Below are 26,255 nucleotides of genomic sequence, written 5' to 3'. Positions count from 1 at the left end.
GTGGGAAGTGATGAGCACTTTTTCCACTGTTGTCACCGACTGTCAACATTGAGCAATTTCGCTCAGGCCAAGAATAGTCATTTGAGGACTAAGACTCCCTCCACTATGTTCCACCAATATGCCTTAATTCCAATCTCAGCAATGAATCTCTTGCATCAATGTGAATCTTCCCACTTCACCAGCCATCCATTTATGAGAGGTTCTATGTTGTTCCACACCAATGAGAAATCAGATTGAGACAGCCTAAGCTCAATTCACATAAAATTCTTACAAGTTACAGAGAGAGGTATTTTCCTTTAGATTTTTCTTCTGTAGGCTGTTTACTGCTCAACTGGTCTGCACTGCTATCCAAATGGTTCCATCTGTAACTCTACTGGGCAACGTCAAAAATCAGGCTTGAGTTTCCCATAGAATCATAGATGTTTACAGTTCATCACATCTTTGCTAGAACAATCCAAAATTAATTCCAATAACCCACATCAAAGTAAAACTAGTAGTGGTAAAGATGACAGCACTTTCTGCCTGAAAGGATGGTAGAGGCAGAAACCCTCACACAGAAAAAGTATTTGGGTAACCTATAAGCCTACGGACCAAGAACCGGAAAGTGGGATTAGACTGGATAGCTCTTTTTTGGCTGGCACAGACACGATGGGCCAAATGGCCTCCTTCTGTGCTGTAAATTTCTATGACTCTATGATTCTAAGTGTAACTCTCAGCACTGACCTCTCACGTATACTATGGTGATTAGACACTACTCTCCTGACGGAAACAATTGGTGCAGGTTATCTAGAGCAGCATGGGGTTGTTATCCACATCCTAAAGTTCATTGACTTACCTTTCCATAATGATTTTCCAAAAAGTTATCTAGTAAAAGTGAAAATTACCTGCCTTACTAATAAAATAACTTTTTTTATTCTCTATTCCCAATTAGGCCGTTTGTTGTAAAGATGATGTTCACTGCTGCCCTCAGGGCACCAAATGTGACACTCAAAGGTCTATGTGTGCAACGGATAGGGTCAGCATCCCATGGCTCAGCAAGAAACCTGCACTGATAGTGTCAGAAGCTCTGGAGAACAGTCTCAGCAGTGATGGCTCAGTGGTTCGTTGTGATGACACACATGTTTGCAAAGCTGGAAGTACGTGCTGCAAAATGTACAACAAAGAATGGGGATGTTGCCCATTTCCTGATGTAAGTCACTATTGATGACACAGACTGTGCACTTGTTAAAACACTACTCATTTATCTCAGTCATTTGAATCTGAAGATGCATTCAATGTCTACATCATAAAACAGTTTAACAGAAAAATATTATTGCAATATAAAATAGACCTCTACAATTCTAACTTGTTATGAAGCTATTATCATTTACATTGGTCTAACTGATCATTGAACATTTAATACTAAGAGTCTAAGATGAATTCAAAATGTTTTCAATGATTTGGTAGTGCTGCCGACCAACTTTCATACTTTTACATTCACAAGTGTAAAATTGTTTTACCAAAAATACACACTGCTTAATTGGAGTCCATTTATTGTAAATGTAACATGCCTGATCAGAGCATCCATATTTATAAACTTTCTTTAGCTTAATCACTCAACCATTATATTGTCCCATTAATATTTCCTGTATTTTCTCCTCAGGCTCACTGTTGCTGGGATGGACGTCACTGCTGTCCCAGACACCACATCTGTCTTATAAAATGGCAACGTTGCATAGGGATATTTGCTTCATACAACTGGAGCCAGCTCTCATCAGTCAAAAATGCTGAAGAATCTGAAAATTTTTAAAGCCAATCTGACCATTTAATGCTGCTGTGTTTAAGTGCACAAAGAAGCCATGCTTTTATTATCTCTATTTTGCAGCTATAAATGTGTTGGTTGTTAGAATCAGCACAGATTTAGTTATCTTGCAATTTGTTTCTTTTTGTCGGATATTTTCAGTAATCAGATTTTAAAACATTTATCTTTTACTTGGATATTTTTTAAAAATTGCCATTCTTATTCCTTTACTAGCATTTGTCTTGGGGAATATAATCAGATTGTCAAATTTATGACAATTTTTTGTTTTAAGGTAAAATTCATAGCATTTTAGCAGCAAACACATGTATCTTATTAATCACTATTAAACAAGCATCGAAATTATGGCATGGTGATTTAATTAAGTTCATGGGGGAAAAATTCAGTATCGCCCCGCTTGGGGCGCCATTATTGGCCGTGCCCAAAGTTTAGCGCCTGGTGCTAATTATCGCCTCCGACGGCAAACTTGGCTTTAATCGCCCCTGGAGGTGGAGCGCTAAATCAGGCGTTTCACACCTGTCTTAAGGCGCAAAGGCCGAGGAGCGAGGCGCTACCTCAGAGCGCTGGCGAAGCTCATGTGATGTCAGTCAGCAATGGAACACAGACACAATGGCGCTTGCCAGTTCTTAAAGGGGAGGGTTGATCTTGCTCTCCATCCACATCCTGCTCATTGCAGCCTTGAATCGAAGCCTGGAGAGACCTGTACATCCAATCTGCTGGAAAGAACAATGGAGAGACCCAGGGAAAGAGCTCAGAGTGCAGCCCCCACAGTCTCTTCTAAATAGATACAAGGAAGGGCAAATCAAAATGTACCTGCAAAGTGCTGCTCAGTACCCAAAACTCCTTCACACAGCATTGAATCTCTCCAGAAGTCTCTCTCTCTCTCTCTCAGAATGCGTGGTTCCAAAATATCACCAACAAAAAAAGGCAGGAAGCGGTCACCTTTAAATAGTGCTCCCCCAGTCCCTTCCCGACTGCAAAACGCTCCCCTCAACCTGTCGTTGCTAGCGGCAGGCGGAAAGGCAGGGGGCGCCACTCAATATCCAGTCCGGGGCGCTAATGGGGCGTTGCGGACTCGACTGACGTCACGATCTGCCGGCGCAGAAGATCGTGGCGGTAGTGTTTAGCGCTGCCGCAAAATGTCTAGTTAATTTCATGAGCGGCGCAAACATCGCCACGCCCGGGTGCTAGTTGCTTTGGGCCCCATTAGCGCCCTCTTAAGGCGCTAACGGGAGGCGCAAACCAACTGAATTTTTCCCCCATAGAGTCATAGAGCCATAACGGCACAGAAGGAAGCCATTCAGCCCATCGAGTCTGACGTAATAAAACTCACTACGCACTTGGTTCGAGCATAAAGCAAGGCTGTAATCAACTTATTTCAAAACATGGAGGTCTAGTTATCTTTCACTAGTTCCTGTTTACAAAATGTCCTGGGGAAGCTAGGCCCACGCCCGAGTATTTATACTCCTTGGACGGCGCCACCAGCTGGCCATCCAGTGTTATTTCGTGAGTCTTTCTTCATGGATCATAAGATTCATAACAGAGTCCGTGCCGGCTCTCTGTAGAGCAATCCTGTCAGTCCCATTCCCCCGCTCTATCCCCGTAGCCCTGCAAGTTTATTTCCCTCAAGTGCCTATCCAGTCTCCCCTTGAAAACATTGAGTGTCTCTGCTTCCACCACTTCCGTCGGCAGCGAGTTCCAGGTCCTCACCACTCACTGCGTAAAAATTTTTTTCCTCACATCCCCCTGTATCTCTTGCCCAAAACCTTAAATCTGTGTCCCCTAGTCCTTGTACCATCAACTAGTGGGAACGGCCTTTCCCCGTCTAGCCTATCCAAACCCGTCATAATCTTGTACACCTCTATCAAATCACCCCTCAAACTCCTTTGCTCTAATGAAAACAAATCCAGCTTCTCCAACCTGTCCTTGTAGCTAAGATCCCCCATCCCCAGAACCAATCTGGTAAATCTCCTCTGCACCCCCTGAAGGACCTTCACATCCTTCCTAAAGTGTGGTGACCAGAACTGGATGCGATACACCAGTTGTGGCCTAACCAGCGCTTTATAAAGGTTCAGCATAACTTCTCTACTTTTGTACTCAATACCTCTATTTATGAAGCCCAAGATCCCATATGCTTTGCTAACCATTCTCTCAATATGTCCTGCCACCTTCGGGGACCTATGCACATTAACTCCCAGGTCCCTCTGTCACTGCACACTCTTTAAAACTGCGCCATTAAGTGTATATTGCCTCTCCCTGTTCCTTCTGCCAAAATGCATCACCTCACACTTCTCTGTATTAAATTCCATCTTCCACTTGTCTGCCCATTCTGCTAGCCTTTCTATGTCCTGTTGCAGTCGATTGGTATCATCCTCGCTGTTTGCCACACCCCCAAGTTTGGTGTCATTGGCAAATTTAGAAATTCTACTCTGTATACCAATAGCCAGGTCATTTATATATATATCAAAAAAAGCAGTGGCTCCAGCACTGACTCTTGGGGAACACCACTGTCTACCATCCTCAAGTCTGAAAAACAGCCATTTACCACAACTCGCTGTTTTCTATCCTTAAGCCAATTCCTTATCCAAGCTGCCACTGACCCAACTATTCCATGAGCCTCAATTTTGTTAACCAGCCTTCTATGTGGTACTTCATCAAACGCCTTCCTAAAATCAATGTAGACAACATCCATTGCATTCCCTTCATCAATCCTCCCCGTTACTTCATCAAAAAATTCAATTAGATTAGTCAAACACAATCTGCCTTTTACAAATCCGTGTTGGCTCTCCTTAATTAGCTTAAACCTCTCCAAGTGGCCGTTAATTTTTTTCCTTGATTATTGTTTCTAAAACTTTACTCATCACTGATGTTAAACTGACCAGCCTGTAGTTACTAGGGTTGTCCTTACACCCTTTCTTGAACAATGGTGTCACATTTGCCACTTTCCAATCCTCAGGCACCTACCCCGCATCTAGGGAAGTTTTGAAAATTATGGCAAGCCCTTCCACTATCTCCTCCTCCAATTCCCGTAGCAACCTGGGATGCAAGCCATCTGGACCAGGTGACTTATCCACGCTAAGCATACCCAGCCTTTCTAGTACATCCTGTCTATCAATTTTCACCCCTTCCATTGCTTTTACCTTTTCCACTTCTATCGATATTTTGTCAGCATCCACCTCCTTAGTAAACACCGATACAAAGTACTCATTGAGTATTCTAGCTCTGTGCCTCTAAGCATATATCACCTTCTTTGTCCCTAATAGGTCCCACCCCGCCTCTTACTACCCGCTTACTGTTTACATGCTGGTAGAAGATTTATGTTAACCGCCATTCTACTCTCATATTCGCTCTTTGCCATTCTTATTTTCATCTTCAATTCCCCTCTCAACTTATTGTATTTGGTCTGGTTCTCCCTTGAAGAATTCACCTGACATGCATCATACACCCTCTTTTTTTGTTTCATCATCTTCTCTATCTCCCTCGTCATCCAAGGAGCCCATGCTTTGGTTCCCTTACCCTTCCCTCTTGTTGGAAAGTACCTAGCCTGTACTTGGAACATCTCCTCCTTAAAGATCACCCATTGTTCCATTACAGTTTTAATTGTCAGTCTTTGGTTCCATTTTACCCTGGCTAGATCCTTTCACATCCCATTGAAGTTAGCCCTATTCCAGTTTAGAAGTTCCACTCTAGATTATTCCTTGATCCTCTCCATTGCTAATCTAAATCTTATGATACAATGATCACTCGTACCCAAGTCATAGAATCATAGAATCATAGAAAGTTACAGCACGGAAGGAGGCCATTTTGGCCCATCATGTCCACGCCAGCCAACAAAGAGCTATCCAGCCTAATCCCACTTCCCAGCTCTTGGTCCGTAGCCCTGCAGGTTACAGCATCCCAAGTGCACATCCAAGTACTTTTTAAATGTGGTTAGGGTTTCTGCCTCTACCACCCTTTCAGGCAGTGAGTTCCAGATCCCTACAACCCTCTGGGTGAAGAAATTTCCCCTCAAATCCCCTCTAAACCTTCCACCAATTACTTTATATCTATGCCCCCTGGTTTTTGACACCTCTGCTAAGGGAAATAGGTCCTTTCTATCCACTTTATCTAGGCCCCTCATAATTTTATACACCTGAATAAGGTCTCCCCTCAGCCTCCTCTGTTCCAAGGAAAACAAACCGAGCCTATCCAGTCTTTCCTCATAGCCAAGATTCTCTACTCCCGGCAACATCCTTGTAAACCTCCTCTGTACCCTCTCTAGTGCAATCACATCTTTCCTGTAATGTGGTGACTAGAACTGCACACAGTACTCTAGCTGAGGCCTAACTAGTGTTTTATACAGTTGAAGCATAACCCCCCTGCTCTTGTATTCTATGCCACGGCTAATAAAGGCAAGCATTCCGTATGCTTTCTTAACCACCTTATCTACCTGGCCTGCTACCTTCAGGGATCTGTGGACCTGCACTCCAAGGTCCCTTTATTCCTCCACGCTACTCAGTGTCCTACCATTTAATGTGTATTCCCTTTCCTTGTTAGCCCTCCCCAAATGCATTACCTCACACTTCTCCGGATTGAATTCCATTTGCCACGGTTCTGCCCACCTGACCAATGTATTGATATCTTCCTGCAGTCTACACCTTCCTTCTTCAGTATCAACCACACAGCCGATTTTAGTATCATCTGCAAACTTCTTAATCATATCCCCTATATTCAAGTCTAGATCATTGATATATACCACTAAAAGCAAGGGACCTAGTACTGAGCCCTGCGGAACTCCACTGGAAACAACCTTCCAGTCACAAAAACACCCACCAATCATTACCCTCTGCTTCCTGTCTCTGAGCCAGTTTTGAATCCAACTTGACACTTTGCCCTGGATCCCATGGGCTTTTAACTTCGTGACCAATCTGCCATGTGGAACCTTATCAAAAGCCTTGCTAAAGTCCACATATACTACATCAAATGCACTACCCTCATCTGCCCTCCTTGTTACCTCCTCAAAAAATTCAATCAAGTTTGTCAGACAGGACCTTCCCTTAACAAATCCATGCTAACTATCCTTGATTAATCCGTGTCTTTCTAAATGAAGATTTATCCTGTCCTTCAGAATTCTTTCCAATAATTATGAAGCCCAAGCCTGTAATTACTCGGTCTAACCTTTTCTCCCTTTTTAAACAAGAGTACCACATTAGCAGTCCTCCAGACACTTGGGGCTAAAAATTCGGTGGCGCCGTGTTTGGGGCGCCAAGCTCGCCTGGGCGCCGGAATTTGCGCTCCGGGCGGAGCCGCTTGCGCCCTCCCGATATTCAGTTGGAGCGCCCCAAGAGGGACTCGGGGCGCTGCTCGGGGCGCTGCTCGAGGCTCCCCGCGTCCCGCTTGGGGCGCTCAAACTGAATATCGCAGCGCTACGTGCCGCAGCGCCACATGCTGCGGCACGGCGCGCTGCAGTACTGCAGGCCTTCCTCCCCTTCTTAAGGGGGAGGGGCCTGCACCAGCACGATCACCGATCGTGAGTGTCGGCAAAAGAGCCCGGCACCGAGGAGAAGTGCCGGGCTCTCGGGACACAGCCGGCACTGCCTGGGGGGGGCGGCGCGAGGAGGTGCTGGCAGGCGGCCACCGGAAAAAATGGCCGCCCCGCACCTCCACCTTAATTTGCGCCACTACCGCCACAGGTAGGCCCCATGAACCGGTCGCGATTTGCGACCGGCACTACGGGGGGGGGGGCGCGACCCAATATTGCGCTCGGGGCGGCAGCGGGGCGCTGCGCACACCGATGTCGTCATCGGTGGCGGTGCAGCGCTACAGGATAACGCCGCCATTAGCGCCCCGCTAAATATCACGGGAGGCGTGGCCAGTGATGCTAAAGCCACTGAGTGCCCTCTTTAGGCGCTAACTGGTGGCGCAGCCCACCGAATTTCTAGGCCTTGGTGTTCTCCCACAGACACTTGGTCGACCTGGCCCACCTCATTCCCCAGCACCAGATCCAGCAATGCCCCCTTCCTAGTTGGGCAAAGAACATACCGGTCAAGGAAATTCTCTTGAACACATTTCAGAAATTCTTCCCCCTCCTTTCCCTTTACCCTAGCATTATCTCAATCGATATTTGGGTAATTAACGTCCCCCAATATCACCACTCTATAGCTCTTGCATATCTCTGTGATTTCCCTGCAGATTTGCTCCTCTACCTCCCTCTCACTATTTGGGGGCCTGTAGAATACCCCCAATAGTGTGATCATACCCTTTTTGCTCCTCAGCTCTAACCAAATGGATTCTGTCTTTGCCCCACAAGAACATCCTCCCTTTCCAACACTACAATGTCTTCCTTAAACAGCACTGCCACCCCACCTTCTTTTTTTCCTTCCCTATCTTTTCTGAACACCTTGTACCTTTGAATATTAAGTGCCCAGTCCTCACTGTTTTTAAGCCACGTTTCCGTTATTGCCACAACATCAGATTGCCACATGACTAATTGTGCTTGTAGCTCACCAACCTTATTCACCGCACTTTGTGCATTTACGTACATGCATTCTAAACCCATTTTTGAATTTTTCATAGTCTTTCTTAGTCTGCTCCTATCTATTATGGTGCTACTACCGCCTCTAGTACTACCTTCTCTAGTACTATCCAACACACTCACTCTTTTATGCACCTTATTCCTCTTTTCTACTCCTATATGCTGGTGCCCATCCCTCTGCCAAGCTAGTTTAAACCCTCTCCAACAGCCCTAGCAAACCTATTGGTCCCGGCTCTGTTGCGGTGTAACCTGTCCGGCCTGTACAAGTCCCACCTTCCCCAGAAATGGTCCCAATGCTTCAGGAATCTAAAGCCCTCACTGTTGCACCATCTCTCCAGACACACATTCATCTGTTTTATCCTCCTATTCCTGTACTCACTAACACGTGGCACCGGAAGTAATCCGGAGGTTACTACATTTGAGGTCCTGCTTTTTAATCCCTTTCCTAGCTTCCTATAGTCTGCTTGCAGGACCTCATCCCTCTTTCTGCGCATGTCGTTGGTACCAATATGGACAATGCCCTCTGGCTGTTCACCCTCCCTCCTCAGAGTGTCCTGCAGCTGCTCAGCGACATCCTTGACCCTGGCACCAGGGAGGCAACATACCATCCTGGAGTCACACCTGCGTCCACAGAGGCGCCTATCTGTGCCCCTAACTAATGAATCCCCTATCACTATTGCTCTTCCACTCTTCTTCCTCCCCCGCTGTGCAGCTGAGCCACCCGTGGTGCCGTGGCCTTGGCTCTGGCTGCTCTCCCCAGAAGAGCCATCACCCCCACTAGTTTCCAGAATTGTGAACCGGTTAGCGAGCGAGAAGCACTCTGGGGATTCCTGCCCTACCTGCCTGGTCCTCCTTCTCTGTCTGATGGTCACCCATTCCCTCTCTAGCTACACATTCTGAGGCTGCGGGTTGCCCACTTCTAGAAATGTGCTTTCCAAGTATTTCTCAGCCTTGCGGATGCACTGTAGTGACTCCAGCTTCTGCTCAAGCTCCGAAACCTGGTGCTCGAGTTGCTGCAGTTGGCAACACTTCCTGCACACGTGGTCATTGATGTGCCATCGATAACTCAAAGACAAGGGCCTAGAAATTCGGTATGGCCCCGCCAGGTCTTTTGCGCCCGAAATTTTGCGCTCGCCAGGATTCCCGTAGCGCCCGCCTAAAATTCAGTTGCGATGAGCCAAGACGGCGGCGGGCACTATTGCAGGGTTTGGCCGCCTCGCTAGGGGCGATGAATGTCACTTTCAGGCGTCCAGCTGCCGCTGCGGCACCCGATGCGGTGCGGCAGGCTGGGGTACTGCAGGCCTCCTCCTTCTCTTAAGGAGGAGCTGCCTGCAGCCATCAGATCGCCGGTGGATTCCCCCAGCAAATGAGCCCGGCACCACGGAGAAGTGCCGGGCTCGCGGGACTCAGACATCAATGCCGCGGGGGGGTGGTGCAGGAGTCCGGGGAGGGAGGTGCGGGCAGGCGGCCGCCGGGAAAGCGGCCGGCCGCCGCTCCACCTTTATGCGCCGGCCTTTCGGAGCTGCAAGACCCCGTTTCACAAACGCTGTTTGCAGCTGCCACGGGCGAGGCGGCCGCAACTGAATTTGGCCATCGGGCCGGAATAGCATTGCAACCGGGGCGCTGCGCACACCGATGACGTCATCGGTGCCGGCGCGGCGCTACCGGCTAACGCCGATGTTAGGGTCCATCTGAATTTCGGGCGATAAAAAACTTCAGGCGCAAACCACTTTATAGCCAATAAGTGGGCGCAAACGCAACTGAATTTCTAGGCCAAGGAGTTTAAAGGATTCAACTAAAGGCTTTTAATCACTAGGAAAAGGGGGCGGTACACACACAATACAAAGCAGGTAAAACACAGGGGGTGATGAAGGCATATATTTCAACACATTCACCCCTTCTACAGATTTAGTCTGTCCGGGGGTGTGATAGTCCTTCCTGAACGTCGCAACAGTACCTCGGGTTCCGACCGGGAGTCCGTGGTGCCCTCCTTGGCATACCCATGTGTTGGGGGTGTTGCAGGTACTTCTGGGGGTGGTAAGCCTGGGGGTGGTGGGGGTTCTTCTGGGGGTGGTGGTGATGGGTCGTCGTCATCGTCGCTTCCTGCCGAGGCGAGGTCCTTTATGGACACGGTGTCCTCACGCCCGTCGGCGTGCTTGACGTACTCGTACTGTGGGTTTGCGTGGAGTAGGTGTACTGCCTCCACGAGTGGATCCGTTTTGTGGCCCCTCACATGCTTTCGTAATAGGACTGTCCCTGGGGTGGAGAGCCACGAGGGTAGGGACACTCCTGAGGTTGATTTGCGGGGAAAAACAAACATCTTTTCGTGAGGAGTGGCGTTAGGAGCAGTACACAGTAGCGACCTTATCGAGTGGAGTACATCTGGGAGGACCTCTTGCCAGCGGGAGGTGGGGAGGCCTTTAGACCTTAGTGCTAAGGTGACCGCCTTCCACACTGTCGCGTTCTCCCTCTCCACTTACCCATTACCCCGGGGGTTATAACTAGTGGTCCGACTCGTGGCTATCCCCTTCGACAGCAGGCATTGGCGCAGTTCGTCGCTCATGAACGACGCCCCCCTGTCAGTGTGGGTGTAGTTGGGCATGCCGAACGTGCAAAACAGGTTGCCGAGGCACTTGATGACCGTGGCACTGGTCATGTCTGGGCAGGGGTAGGTGAATGGGAAGTGGGAGTACTCGTCCACAATGTTGAGAAAGTACACATTGCGGTCGGTGGAGGGGAGTGGTCCCTTGAAATCTAAGCTCAGGCGCTCGAATGGCCGTGTAGCTTTGATCAGGTGGGCTCGGTCGCGCCTGAAAAAAACGGGGCTTGCATTCCGCACAGGTGCGGCAGTCCCTGGTCATAGACCGGACCTCCTCGATAGAATAGGGCAGGTTACGGGTGGCAGAAGCCATTGTGGAGGCCCTGTAGCCTGTCCCCCTGGATGGTGGCACACATCCCTCGTGATAGGGCGTCGGGGGATTCGTTGAGGGCCCCCGGCCTATATATTATGTCGTACTCAAATGTGGAGAGTTCGATCCGCCACCTGAGAATTTTGTCGTTCTTGATCTTCCCCCTCTGTTTGGTGTTAAACATGAAGGCTACCGACTGCTGGTCGGTAAGCAGGGTGAAGCGTTTGCCGGCTAGGTAGTGCCTCCAGTGCTGCACTGCCTCCACTATGGCCTGGGCCTCCTTCTCTACCGAGGAGTGCCTGATCTCAGGCCCTTGGAGGGTTCTTGAGAAAAAGGCTACGGGCCGCCCATCCTGGTTGAGGGTGGCTGCTAAGGCGAAGTCGGACGCATCGCTTTCGACCTGGAAAGGGATGTTTTCGTCCACTTCCCGCAGCGCGGCCTTCTCAATGTCGTGTTTAATGCTGTTGAAGGTGGCGTGGGCCTCGGCCGTGAGCGGGAAGGACGTTGATTTCAGGAGGGGACGGGCCTTGTCGGAATAATTGGGGACCCATTGGGCGTAATAGGAGAAGAACCCCAGGCACCTTTTCAGGGCCTTGGGAGTGTTTGGTAGGGGTAGCTCCCGTAGGGGGCGCAATCGGTCGGGGTCCGGACCGATTTCCCCATTTTCCACCACGCAGCCCAGGATACAGAGGCGCGTGGTGCTAAAGACACACTTATCCTCGTTGTAGGTGAGATTGAGTCTGAGGGCGGTTTTCAGAAATCTCGCGAGGTTCGAGTCGTGGTCTTGCTGGTCGTGGCCGCAGATGGTGACGTTGTCTAGGTATGGGTAGGTGGCTGTTAGCTGGTTCTCATCGACCATGCGGTCCATCTCCCGCTGGAAGACCAAGACCCCGTTCGTCACCCCAAAGGGGACTCTGAGGAAGTGATAGAGGCGTCCGTTCGCCTCGAAGGCGGTGTATGGACGGTCCTCCGGCCTAATGGGGAGCTGGTGGTATGCCGATTTTAGGTCGATGGTGGAAAACACCCGGTATTGCGCGATTTGGTTAACCATATCCGCTATGCGGGGCAGAGGGTAGGCGTCTAGCTGGGTGTATAGATTAACCGTCTGGCTATAATCTATCACCATCCGCTTCTTTTCGCTACCCTTAACTACTACTACCTGGGTGCGCCACGGGCTGGTACTGCATTCGATGATACCCTCCCGCTTGAGTCTTTCTACTTCCGACGCAATGAACCGTCTATCCTCCCAGCTGTACCGCCTACTCTTGGTCGCTATGGGTCGACAGTTGGATGCGAGGTTGGCGAACAGAGAGGGGGGCTTGACCTTCAGGGTAGCCAGACCGCACACTGTGAGGGGCGGCTGGGACCCACCGTAGGTAAGCGTGATACTTTGGTGGTGGCACTGGAAGTCCAGACCCAAGATCACGCTCACACAGAGATCTGGCATTATCAATAGTTTAAAATCTCTGTAATCAGTGCCTTTTACCGACAACATAACTGCGCAGAAACCTGTAATTTTTGAGGTATGAGTCTTATCAGCCATGGCGATTTTGCCCTGTGTGGGGACTATCATTAGTGAAAGTCGTTTTACCAGGCTAGGATGAATAAAGCTTTCGGTGCTCCTGCAGTCAATCAAGCATTTAACCTTGTTCCCATTTACCTCTATGTCCATCATCGATTTAGACAACGGATGCGGCCTGGATTGATCCACTGTGATCGAGGCCACCAGTGGGTTCTGGAGGTCCGTGTAGTCGGGGCAAGATGGTGGATTCCATGAGGGTGGACAAGATGGCTTCCAAGATGGCCGCTCCCACGGCGCGCACGCGGCGGTGGTGGAGTTGGAGGCGGGGTTCCCTCTGCAGACTTTGCTGAAATGTCCTTTCTTCCCGCATTTAAAACAGGTGGTGCCCTTCGCTGGGCACAGATGCCTGGAGTGTTTGTCCTGGCCGCAGAAGTAGCATTTCGGGCCCCAATGCATCGCGGCAGTAGTGGGGCTCCTGGGTGGGGGCTGGGGCTCCGATGGTGCTGGGCTGGCCTGAGACCTGGGAGGTGAAGATGGCTTCCAAGATGGCGGCCCCCACAGCGCGCACAAGGCGGAGTGGGCCGCATGGCCTGAGGAACAGGATTCAGAGTTCCTCTGGGCCATATCCAGCAATCGCGCTATACCCATAGCCTGTTTTAAGTCCAGTCCCTCCTTTTCAAACAGTTTCTGCCGAATGTAATTTGAGCTGAGGCCCGCAATAAAGGAGTCTCGGATCAGCTCCTCCGTGTACACGATGGCAGACACGGCCTTACAGTTACAGTCTCTGCCCAGTACTTTTAGGCTTAGCATAAAGTCTTCTAGTGACTCACCATGCCGCTGCGTGCGAGTAGTCAGAAGATGCCTGGCGTACACCTCGTTTATTGGCCGCACGTAGTGGGCCTTCAGAATGGTGCAGGCATCCCCGTAGCTGGTGGCGTCTTGGGTGAGAGGGGAGACCCGATGGCTCACCCAGTTTCGCAGGATTCCCAGTTTCACGTCTCCGGTGGCGGCTGCTATGGCGGTGGATGAGTTTGCAATGAAAAATTCGAAGCATTGGAACCAGTGTCCGAACTGTGTGGCTGCATCTGAGGCATGGGGGTCCAGATCCAAGTGCTCTGGTTTCAGGAGTCGATCCATCTTGTTGTTTTAGTGATTAAAATTGATGTGCCATCGATAACTCAAAGACAAGGGCCTAGAAATTGGGTATAGCCCCGCCAGCACGTTTGCGCCGAAAATTTTGCACCCGCCGCGGAGCCAGTTGTGCCCGCCCCATATTCACTTTCAGCGCCCCAAAGCGGAACCGGGCACTGGTACAGGGTGTGTCCGCCCCGCTTGGGGCGCTGAAAGTGAATTTCAGCGCTCCCGGTCCCGCTGCGCCACCCGATGCGGTGCGGCAGGCTGCTGTACTGCAGGCCGCCCCCTTCTCTTAAGGGGGAGGTGCCTGCAACAGCCGGAGCCCCGATTGCAAGTGCCGGCAAAAGAGCCCGGCACAACGGAGAAGTGCCGGGCTCCACGGAAACCAGCCGGCAATGCCGCGGGGGGGGGGTGGAGGAGGCCGGGGAAGGAGGTGCGGGCAGGCGGCCGCCGAAAAAGCGGCCGCCCCGCACCTCCACCTTAACTTGCGCCGCTAAGGCTGCAGTAAGGACCCGGTCTCCTGATGTTGTTAGCGCCCGCCACGGAAGAGGCGGCCGCTACTGAAGATGGGGATCGGCGTGGTTTCGGGCGGTACCGGGGCACTGCGCACACCGATGACGTCATCGGTGCTGGTGCAGCGCTACCGGCTAACGCCGATGTTAGGGCCCACCTAATTTCGGGCGCGACGCAACTTCCGGCGCAACCCACTCTTTCGCCCCTAATTGGGCGCAAACGCAACTGAATTTCTAGGCCAAGGAGTTTAAAGGATTCAACTAAAGGCTTTTAATCACTAAGAACATTGCAGGTCTTTACACATCGGGTTCGTCTGATAGAATGACTCATACAGCTCTTGAGACCTTTATATGGCAAAAGACAGGGGCGTAGCCAATACACACAATAGGAAAAGGGGGCGGTACACACACAATACAAAGCAGGTAAAACACAGGGGCTGATGAAGGCATATATTTCATCACAGTCATCCAGGGCACAAAAAGCGACCAGATTTCCCACATGGCACAGGATGTGCAAATCACGGGACTGAGCTGCCCTGCCATGCCTCTATTTACCAGACTATGGAGGTAATTTAGCAGAAATAAACTTAAAACTTAACAAGAAACACTCAACAGCTACCCACCAATCAGCACTTCCCTCTATTAGATAGGCTATGAACTACTTAGCAGAAATATACTCAAAAGAGAACAAAAAAAACTTACCACAAATACTCGCCCTATACTCACCCGATAGTCACCTCTCAGCTCCCTAGTGCCAGCGACACCTTTGAATTCTGACGTCATTCCTTCGTTGTGTCGCTTGCCAACTGTCTCCCTCGCAGGTAGTCTGCTCACTCAGACTCCCAGGCCTCTGCTCTGCGCTGCCTTTATCCCTGGTATTCGACTCCATTCCTCCCGCAGGTCCGCTCACCCAGACTCCCAGGCCGTTGCTCCGCGCTGCCTTTATCTCCGGTCTCCGACTCCATTCCTCCTGCAAGTTGATTGAAAAATGTTAATTTCTTTATTTGGAAATGGATACTGAGGATCTATTCTGTCTCTTTTGTTGTTCATACTATCCATAAATGATTATATTATAAAGTCACCAAAGTGAGATTAAACCCATTCAAAGAGATGACATAGAATCATGAATATTACAAGCCACCAAATTTACACCAGTGTTTTTCTTCACATGGCCCACCTAATCTCAGGCTTGCTCACCATAACCTTTAATGTTCCTCTCAAGGAGTGCTGTAAAAGGCTCCTGCCTCCCTTTTACTGCCGGGTTTCCCGAGCTCTGGGAAACCCTCACGACAACTGTTAAATTTAAATCATGCTCTCAAATGAACTATGGGAGCCTGATTTAAATATGTCAATGAAGTGCCCCACCCCTCGACAGTGGGATACTCGCACGCCACGAAATCTGCCACCACGAAAACAACAACGGACACGTATGCGGCAGGTTGGGACGCGTTTCCCCTTCTTTAATTTCTAACCCCCTCCCCAACCCTCTCCTGCCTGTTGTGGAGGCCGGTTAATATCAAGGCCATGGAATTTCTGTTTGATCCCCAAAAGATTTTATTATCTGACCGGTGAAATATGTCCTTGATTTGACTGAATGGATGAAGGGCGACCCCACCTGATGAAAACCTGATCTATCAGGATTGAAGCAGTGTTAGGTGTGGTATTATTTTTCATTAGGAAAGCCTCCACCCATTTAGAAAACAAATCAGTAATCACTAGAATAGGAGGAGGAGAAGACAATGTGCCTTGACTTACCATGGCTAACCTCTTCTTGCACTGTGTGACGATTCTTGGGATGGTGAAGATTGCACTGACAGCTTTTGTCACCTCCCTCCATACAGATTGAACCACCCTCAATGGGGCTTCTTGTCCTTATTACCTAACAGTTGATCCCTTCTGGCCCTGATTTCAACCAGCAACACTTGTGACATCTTGCAATCTCTGCTGCTGAAAAACAGTTGTCATCCTTTAACTCGCTGCAAGCATTTAGCTGTAAATTTACATGAGTGAAGAGTAGTCCCACTCTGCCACTAACCTGCCAATGACACAGAGTAGAAGAATTCTGAGGTTGATATTGCCATGGTGATATACAGTAACACCCAAGTGTCAACATACAGCCCAGTTGATGCGGTAACATGTATATCAATCATGTAGCTATATTAGATGGGATGATTGCTTTGGCCTGAATGCATGCAATGATGTAAGTTATGGAACCTTTCCATGGGAAGGCAAGGCTATTTGTACTAAGTGTACTCTGTGCATAATGGACAGTGATGGCAAGCAGTGAAAGTACTTCAAACTGAGTGAAAGCAGGTAATTCAAATACCATAGGTGCTTAGTACATATCATTACTGGATCTCCCATCTTCACTGACCTGGTAAGTGTTCCTACATTCCCTCCAGCAATATTGGTCATGTCATTCATCCTGTTTCTGCACTCCTGTTATTTCCCATTTTTCGTCTCACTTTGAAGTACTCAGGTTCCCCATCCCCACGATCACCCTTTCCTATGCCTCACTTTCTCCAGCAGAATTTTTAGGACTCCATCAGAGAAATAGGGCATTCTGAGCACTGATGAAATATTCCTTCCACAAGCAACATTTAATACTAACATAGGAACAGGAGTAGGCCATTCAGCCCCTCGAGCCTGTTCCACCACTCAATTATATCATGGCTGATCTATACCTCAAATCCATTAACCCACCTTTGATCCATATCCCTTGATATCCTTACCTAACAAAAATCTATTGATATCAGTCTTGAAGCTCCAATTGTCCCATCATCCACAGCTTTTTGGGGCACAGAATTCCAGATTTCTACTACCCTTTGTGTGGAAAAAGTGCTTCCTGATTTCACTCCTGAATGGCTTAGCTGTAATATTAAGATCATGTTCCCTTGTTCTTGATTCCTCTATCAGAGGAAATAGTTCCTGTATCTATCGTATCCTTTAAAACATTTTAAACATCTTGATCAGATCATCCTTCAGTCTTCTATACTTGAGGGAATACAAACCTCATTTATGCAAACTGTCCTCATAATTTAACCCTCTAAGCCCAGTATCATTCTAATGATTCTGCATGGCACCCTATCCAAGGCCAATATATCCTTCCTGAGGTGCAGTACCCAAAACTGAATGCAGTATTCCAGATAGGATCTGACCAAGATTCTATACAACTGAAGCATCACTTCCTCCCCTTTGTAATCCCGCCACTTGAGATGAAGGACGTCATTCCATTGGCCTTTTTGATTGCTAATTCAATCTGTCTACTAGCTTTAAATGATTTGTGTACTTGGAATCGAAAATTTCTGTTGTTCCTCTACAATTCCTAGTTTCGCACCATTTAGATAATACTTAATTGATCTTTCTTAGATCCAACATAGATGAACTCACACTTCCTCACATTAAACTCCATCTGCCATAGTTTTTCCCACTCACTTAATCTGTCTATGTCCCTTTGCAACTTTCTGCTCCCATCTGCACTGCTTACTAACCTCCTTACTTAGTATCATCTGCAAACTTGGATACACAGCTCTGTGTTCCTTCATCTAAGTCATTAATAAATATGGGGAAAAGTTGAGGCCCCAGAACAGATCCCTGGGGAACACCACTTATCATATCCTATCAATCTGAGTACATACCCTTTATCCAAACCCTCTTGTCTTTCACCCAACCAATTTCCAACCCAAGTCAAAAGATTACCTCCAATTCTGCGCGCTCTCATTTTTGACAATAATCTTTTGCACAGAACCTTATCAAATGTCTTCTGGAAGTACATATAGATAACATCCATAGACACTGCTTTATCTACCTTATTAGTGACCTCTTCAAATTCAACTAGATTAATCAGACATGATTGCATATAACAAAACCATGCTGGTTCTCTCTGATCAGCTCATATTTGCTCAAATACTCAGTCACTCTATCCTTGATGATAGACCCTAGTAACAGCCCCACGTCTGACATTAAACTGACAGGCCTGTACTTACCTAGTTTCTCTCTCCCCATTTTCACCAATAAAATAATTACAGTGACAGTGCCTGCTCCTTCAAGTACTACAACTCTGCTGAATGGGACAGACTAAGGACAGATTTGGTGAGTCACCTTCTTGAACTGCTGCAGTCCTTGTGGTGAAGGTACTCCCACAGTAGTTAGGGAGAGAGTTCAAGGATTTTGACCCAGTGACGATGAAGGAACGGCAATATACTTCCAAGTCAGGATGGTGTGTAAATGGAGGGGAACTTGGAGGTGATGGTGTTCCCATGCGTCTGATGCCCTTGTCCTTCTAGGTGGTAGAGGTTCTGGGTTTGGGAGGTGCTGTTGAAGACGCCTTGGCGAGTTGCTGCAATGCAATGTACTCACCAACAGCCAGCTCATTGATGCCCAGTTTGGGTTCCGCCAAGACCACTAGGCTCCCGACCTCCTTACAGCCTTGGTCCAAACATGGACAAAGGAGCTGAATTCCAGAGGTGAGGTGAGAGTGACTGCCCTTGACATCAAGGCAGCATTTGACCGAGTGTGGCATCAAGGAGCCCTAGTAAAACTGAAGTCAATGGGAATCAGGGGGAAAACTCTCCACTGGCTGGAGTCATACCTAACACAAAGGAAGATGGTTGTGGTGGTTGAAGGTCAATCATCACAGCACCAGGACATCGCTGCAGGAGTTCCTCAGGGCAGTGTCCTAGACCCAACCATCTTCAGCTGTTTCATCAATGACCTTCCCTCCAACATAAGGTCAGAAATGGGGATGTTTGCTGATGACTGCACAGTGTTCAGCGCCATTCACAACTCTTCAGATAATGAAGCAGTCCATGCCCGCATGCAACAAGACCTGGATGACGTTCAGGCTTGGGCTGATAAGTAGCAGGTAACATTCGCGCCACTCCAGTGCCAGGCAATGACTATCTCCAACAAGTGAGAGTCTAACCACCTCCTCTTGACATTCAACGGCATTACCATTGCCGAATCCCCTACCATCAACATCTTGGGGGTCACCATTGACCAGAAACTTAACTGGACCAGCCACATAAATTCTGTGGCAACAAATCAGGTCAGAGGCTAGGTATTCTGCGGCGAGTGTCTCACCTCCTGACTCCCCAAAGCCTTTCCACCATCTACAAGGCACAAGTAAGGAGTGTGATGGAATACTCTCCACTTGCCTGGATGAGTGCAGCTCCAACAACACTCAAGGAGCTCGACACCATCCAGGACAAAGCAGCCCATTTGATTGGCACCCCATCCACCACCTTAAACATTCACTCCCTCCACCACCAGCCTACTGTGGCTGCAGTGTGTACCATCTACAAGATGTATTGCAGCAACTCGCCAAGGCTTCTTCGGCATCACCTCCCAAAACCGCGACCTCTTCCACCTAGAAGGACAAGGGCAGCAGGCGCATGGGAACACCACCTTCTCCAAGTTACCCTCCAAGTCACACACCATCCTGACTTAGAAGTACATCGCCGATTCTTCATCGCCGCTGGGTCAAAATTCTGGAACTCCCTACCTAACAGCACTGTGGGAGTACCTTCACCACACAGACTGCAGCGGTTCAAGAAGGCAGTTCACCACCACCTTCAGGATGGGCAATAAATGCTGGCCTTGCGACGACCACATCTCATAAGCGAATCAGAAAAAAACTTCTTAAAGCCAGTCTACACCTCTTAAAAAGGAGGTGCAATTTGATGAGAGCAGGTGCTGGAAGTCATTCCAGAAGTGGCAAAGAAACAGGAATGGCGCAACATGCCAGAAACAGGGCTCCAAGGTGCTCTGACACAGCACTGGAGGCCTTAGTGCAGGAGGTGGACAGGAGGAGAGAGGTCAGGAGGCCCTCCAGACAGACCATGCGAAGGAAGTCAGAGCAGATAGCCATGGAGGTAAATCTCAGCAGTGTTGCCCTAAAGACCTGGATGCTGTGCCGAAAGAACTTCAATTATATCACGAGTGGTCAAGGTCAGTGAATGCATCTAAAATGCCATATCCCGCCAACTCCACCACTAACCTCACACACTGCTCGTGCACCACAACCCCATCACTCACCTACCAACAATCTCACAACTCATAACTCACATTCATAGCTTCACCTCACCCTCACACATTTACCATTGCTGCAAGCCTCACACCTACATCTCAGAGCTTGCACACACTGCCAGCTATTCAACCATGACAGCCACATCAACCAAATACATTGCACCATGCTCACTGACACACTTCCTTCTCTCTTGCAGGAGAAGGTGGTACACAACCGCAGGCAGCAGCAGCAGACTGGAGAGGGACAGGTGTGCCTGCATATCCTAACCCCGATGGAGGAGATGGTGTTTGGCATTATTGGAGTGGTTGTGACTGAGCCTGTGGCCAGCGGCGGGGCTGAAACCAGTGAAGATGACGGTATGCTCATACCTAATCCTCTAGCTCACATCCCACTTCCCACTCATCCCACAATCTCTTCTGATTTACAAGCTGCACATGGTGTAAGCATGCACCACTTGCTTTCCCCTCCCCCACACCCTTCACCCCAACCCTACCCTTGTGCCTTTCTCCTTTCAGGCACTCAAGAACTCCAACCTGTGAAGGCAGTGGTGGAAGGGGAAGAAGACAGTGATGAAGAAGAAACACCATCACTCAATCTCACACTTGCAGTCACCAGCTCAGATGCTGGCAGTGTGCCTACTTTAGAGGGTAGCATAGAGGCAGGATCTGCATGTGGTGAGTCACCAGGCATGAGTGGGCTGCAGCCAGGGCAGGGGGAAAGGATAGCGTAGATGCCAGCTCCTCAGAGGACGATGTTGCATATGTGTTCTGCCACACAGGGCTCAGATGAGGACCTAGATGGGGTGGCCTATGGGAGAAGGCTTATGGGTATGCACAATGAAATGCTTGGTGCATTGGCAGGCCTGCCAAAAAGCCTGAATGCAATGTCAAGGAGCATGGAGGAGTCCAGCACCAACCTTGCACAAGGATTTATGCAGAGCTTGGAACCCATCCTTTCCAGCGTGGAAGTGGTGGGCAGACCCATTAGCGCACTTGTGGACCCAACCATGATGCAGCGTCTGATGGTCGATGACTCAGCTTCCATTGCAGCATAAGCAGAAGCCACCCAACATGCTATGGTGGAAGCTCAGACTGAAGTCATGCAAGTTCAGCTTGTTGCTACACAAACACAGACTGCTGCCATCATGGCTGTGATTACCAGTGTTGAAAGGGACTTGTAGGGTGTCACAGCAGTCCAGCAATCTGTCCTCCAACAGATTACTAGGATTGCCAAGGCACCACCCCAGGGGAGTGGCAGTGGCTCCGTGAAGCACAGACCTGCTGTCCTCTCTCAGCATTACAGCATTTGACCTCCCACTACTGCCAGTGCTCTTGCTGTTGCCTGTCAGCAAACCAGCCCAGACTGCTGTCGCCCATGGTGCAGTCCGAAGCAGTCTAAAGCTGGGCCTTCTGGGCCCAGAGCTGCTCCAGGTTATCCTCCAAGGCCATCTGCAGTCTTGCCCACTGAAATTCAGCAGCTTTCCACCAGCCAAGCTGCAGCCACTGGGGTAGCACTGCGTAGGAGCACTAAAACAGGCAAAGGCACACAGAAGACAAGCACTAAGGGAATGCACAAGGGTGATTAGTTGACTTTGTTATGTAATATTGGATGGATTGATGTATAAAATTGGTTTGGAATTTTTGTTTTGTACTGACTTTTATTGTAGCATTGTGGGCCAAGAAGACGCTGTGATGGCCCATAACAGAGGGAAGGTAAGGTGTGGGACTGTGGGTTAATGGGGAATTGGAGTTTTGTTCATTGGTACCACAGCCGAATCAGTTAATCATGGGCAGCCCAGCCAGAAAGGGCTGCCTTGGTTGCCTCTTCCCTTCCTCCTCCTCTTCTTCCTTCTCCTCCTCCTCCTCTTCCTCCTCATCCTCAGCAATTCGCCATACACCTGGTGGCAAGGGCTGTGCCCCCATGATGGTGAGGTTGTGCAGAATGCAGAAGACCACCACGAGTCTTGGCACGCGCTCTGGTGATTTCTGCAGGGCTCATCTAAAGCGGTCCAGGCAGCGGAAGCATTGTTTAAGGGCCCCAATGGTCTGCTTGATCACATTCTGTGTGGCAGCATGGCTCTCGTTATATGCATGTTGCCCATGTGTGCTTAGGTTGTGCACTGGATTCATGAGCTAGGTGGTCAGTGGATAGCCCTCATCACCCAGTACCCACCCTCTGGTTTGTCATGGTAGATCAAATGCACATGGTACAGTGAACAGTCACAGAATGAAGGCATCATGACTGCTGCCAGGATAACGGGCATTGACCTGCATGATGTGTTGAGTATGGTCGCACAACAGCTGGACATTGAGGGAGTGGGATCCCTTCCGGTTGTTGTGAAGGGATAATTACCAGTCCTAGCACTTTTTGGGCTACCCCACATCAGGCATATTCCCCAAATGTTCACCTTCAACTAGAGTTAGAGATAGCCGAATTCTATAAGACGCTTAAATGGGTCTAAAGGTCCAGGAAAGGAAAAGAACGACTTGAAGATGTTACCATCCTCCATATAGCACTTTTAATAAGTTTAACTAGATTGTAACCTTCCGGATGTTATGAGGGTCCGGAAAACCCCCCCAGAACTCTGCAACTCCTCACCAAAGAATGTACAGAGATTGAGTTCGCGAGTTTGATACAGAAATACTATATGAGACAATTCTAAAAATATATAGATTTATTAAAGAACCAACATGTAGTTAACAGCTGGTGATTCAATCGCAACTTTAACAGTTCAAAAACAAATAGCTTACATTTCTTATTCTCAGAGATCCTTATTCTCAAATCTTAACTTCCTTACATTTTTACATTTCTACTTATTTTTAATCCAGGATATCCACCAAAATCAAATAAAAGCACCTTTTTGATCCCCGAGACTCAAAGAGTTAAATACTTACAGAGCCTGCCTCTGAAGTTGAGAATCGCTTGCCCCTTCCAGCGACTTCTGACTTTCTATCTGAAAGTTCCATATTTTATACCCTTTTTGCGGTGGTATATCCTTTGATGTTTTCTGCTGATGTAAGCTAATTATCTCTAGTCATTCTTTCTGTTGACTTCTTTCTAATCTTACTGTCAGTTCAGCTGTTAACTTGCAGAATCCTGTCTCTACCTTTAGGTGTTCAAATTTTATCATAAAAAATGGTTATGACTGAAGTATCTATTTGATGCCATTCTTGCGAAGGACTGCCATTCAATTTTTAAATCACCTTAGCTGTTTATAAGCAGACGTCATGTCTCCTAACTGTTCCATTTTCAACACAAACACAATGTGATTGCTTGGTGCATCTATTGATGTAATATTTACAAAGTCTTCTGTTTGTACCTTTTACAATATGTAAATCAAAAACACTTCAACTAGGGTGTTCTATACATTTCTTACCTACTTCAATGGTTATATCACAGACATCGTGTCTGCTTGTTCTAAGTTTAACATAAAACTATGTTATTTTACTTTTACTTGATGTATTACTTTTACTTGATGTCATTTTTTCAAAGGCACATGTTTTTTAAATTTATGTGATGCTTTCTGAAGTGTTGGTTTATAACACTTAACTTGGGCATTGCTATTGTGTTTCTTCCCATGTTCAGACATAGAGGAACCTCCAGCCTGCTGTTTCAACAGGGCTATTGTCTTAGTATTAACAACCGATGCTCATTTCAAAAGCTTGTATGATGTTTACAGCTTTGTGTCAACAACCCTTCATCTTATCTCAGAAGCCTGTATTCAGCTTATAGCCTGTGTCTTTTAGGCTTTTAGATTTTTAAACCAAGTTTTCATGTTTTAATAAAGTCAAAAATTCCATTCATAGGATGGAGTATCTTTCTGAAATATGGCTATTCCTTTACACCACCCTCTTGACCAAAAAATGAGCTGGAACATCTAGACAGAGTTTGGTCAATATTCCTCATAAGGTTACAATAGCATGTTAATTTCATGAGATGCGCAACCATGTGCTACATGAAAATTCCTTTTAAGTCATCCTAGGACAATGTTTTGCCTTATTTTAAATTGAACACAATTTAAAAGGATGATAAGTACATAGTCATGCAATTAGCGAAACAACATGTACTTAGAATGTCCAATCAGCAGATGTACGTTCCTTAGAGGTGAGTTATTCATACGAGTCAAGGAGACGTCAGTTGAAACTAGTTGAAGCTTGACACGCTGTTCCTTTGATCTGGCATGTGTACAGATGCGTGTTTTCGTAAAGGCCTTGCCAGGCACTCAGTTGATTCCTTCTTCATCTGCTGTGTCTTCCTCCTTCGTTGAAGTAACTCATTGATCTTTCCTTGCTTTGGTTGTTGCTTTTCGCAAATCCAATTCCTGATGCGTTGCCAAGCAACGTGTGGAAGAGCCGGCGACACCTTCTGACTGACCGTCGTCAGTAATTCGATCGCATCCATTTCCTGTGTCGTGCTCCAAGCTGGGTCTTGAAAGACAGTGTACGACTGCACCTTGTATTGTTCCTCCTTTTCAGTATCCCGCAGGACATCTTTTGAGATTGTCTATGGAGACAGTTTTAAGAATGTGCTTGCCATTCGGCTGGTTAATATGTATTTGAACTGTTCTTTCGTTAATAACAGAATGTATTTGAACAGGTTTTTTCCACTTCGGTCTTAAACCAGGTTTTTGCTCGAACTTCTTTTCCTGTACCCATTCTCCTACTATGGGTTGCCATGCTTTATTTGTCAATTTTTTCTGCCTATTTGCTTCCCTTATCCTCTGATCAATTCGATGAATCTCCTCTGTTACTTTTTTAAAATCTAACTGTCACTGTCGGGTCAAGACTCAGAGGCCTAGAAATTCAGTTGTTTGCGCCAGCCGCTAGCGCCTTAGGAGGAGGAGAAGTGGGGCGCTAAGCGGCTAGCGCCCGGGCGTGGCACGATCTGCGCCTCTCGCGAACTTCAGTTAAGATTTAGCGGCGGCGCAAAACCTTTGCACGTGCTCAGCTGCGCGCGCAGATCCTGACGTCATTTCATGGTGCAACGCCCTTTGTGCGCCCCGAACCGGAAATTCGGTGGCGCCGGCCTATTGTGTGCCTGGCGTCCCTAGCGACTGGTAGAGGGGAACGGTTCCCAGTCGCTGTGGGGCGCGCTAATTAAAGGGGACTCCTCCTGCAGTATAATTGACAGCCATTTTGCACCACTCCTTCTTTGTGAGAGACGGATCTTTGGAGAGAGACAAAGGTAGAGAGCTTTCTGGTTTGGCTCAACACTCGCACAGGTACTTGTGGCTTCAGGCCACAGCTTTGCACTTGTTTTTAGCTTCAGTTTCATAGCATTGATTGGAAACATATAATGGGGGCTGCAATGGGTGGAAACGTTGGGCTTCTCCATTGCATTCAAAGGGCTCAGAGACGCCGTGAGAGAGTGCCAGTCATGGCCAGACGGAGAAGGGCCAACAGGCGTCGGCAAAGGAGGCCTTACCCACCCAGGGTATACCGCCAGCAGTTCTCATATCTGAACATGTCTGAGGAGCAGTGTGTTCGGAGGCTGTGATTCAGAAGGGCGGTGGTCACTGAGATCTGCCACCTGCTTCGCGGAGATCTGCAGCCACAGCTGAGGAGCAGGACGTCTCTGTAGGTGGCAGTGAAGGTGACGGTGGCTCTCAACTTCTATGCCACCGGCTCCTTCCAATCCGCTACTGGGGACTGTAATGTATGTACCTTTAAGGGAGAGAACTACTTTTTGCAGCTCCTGTATACTGTAGTACCGGCAGTGACCACACCTGTATATAAACCCTGAGTAATGATCTGTACACTTAGTTCTAGAGTAACCCTCATTCAGTAAACACCTGTTGATCGTTCCCTGCAGTCTCTTGCCTGATTATTGAAGGACACA

The 26,255-nt window shown here is 48.2% G+C and overlaps 1 protein-coding gene across 1 annotated transcript in view; it reads left to right on the top strand.

Annotated features, from left to right (window-relative positions):
- Positions 1-2,143, top strand: part of LOC147117487 (progranulin-like) — a 98,971-nt gene extending 96,828 nt beyond the window's left edge. The window contains exons 9-10 of the mRNA XM_085988505.1: positions 932-1,189; positions 1,643-2,143. Of these exons, the coding sequence (XP_085844631.1) occupies positions 932-1,189; positions 1,643-1,789 (405 nt within the window). The 3' untranslated portion in view covers positions 1,790-2,143. The remainder of the gene's footprint in view (positions 1-931; positions 1,190-1,642) is intronic.
- The last annotated feature ends 24,112 nt before the right edge of the window (positions 2,144-26,255 follow it).

This window comes from Somniosus microcephalus, chromosome 5 (assembly GCF_052327205.1).
Source record: "Somniosus microcephalus isolate GS21.2 chromosome 5, FLI_Smic_1.0, whole genome shotgun sequence".
Classification (NCBI taxonomy): domain Eukaryota; kingdom Metazoa; phylum Chordata; class Chondrichthyes; order Squaliformes; family Somniosidae; genus Somniosus; species Somniosus microcephalus.
The sequence above is the reverse complement of the archived record's forward strand: the minus strand, read 5'-3'. Positions and strand labels throughout refer to the sequence as shown.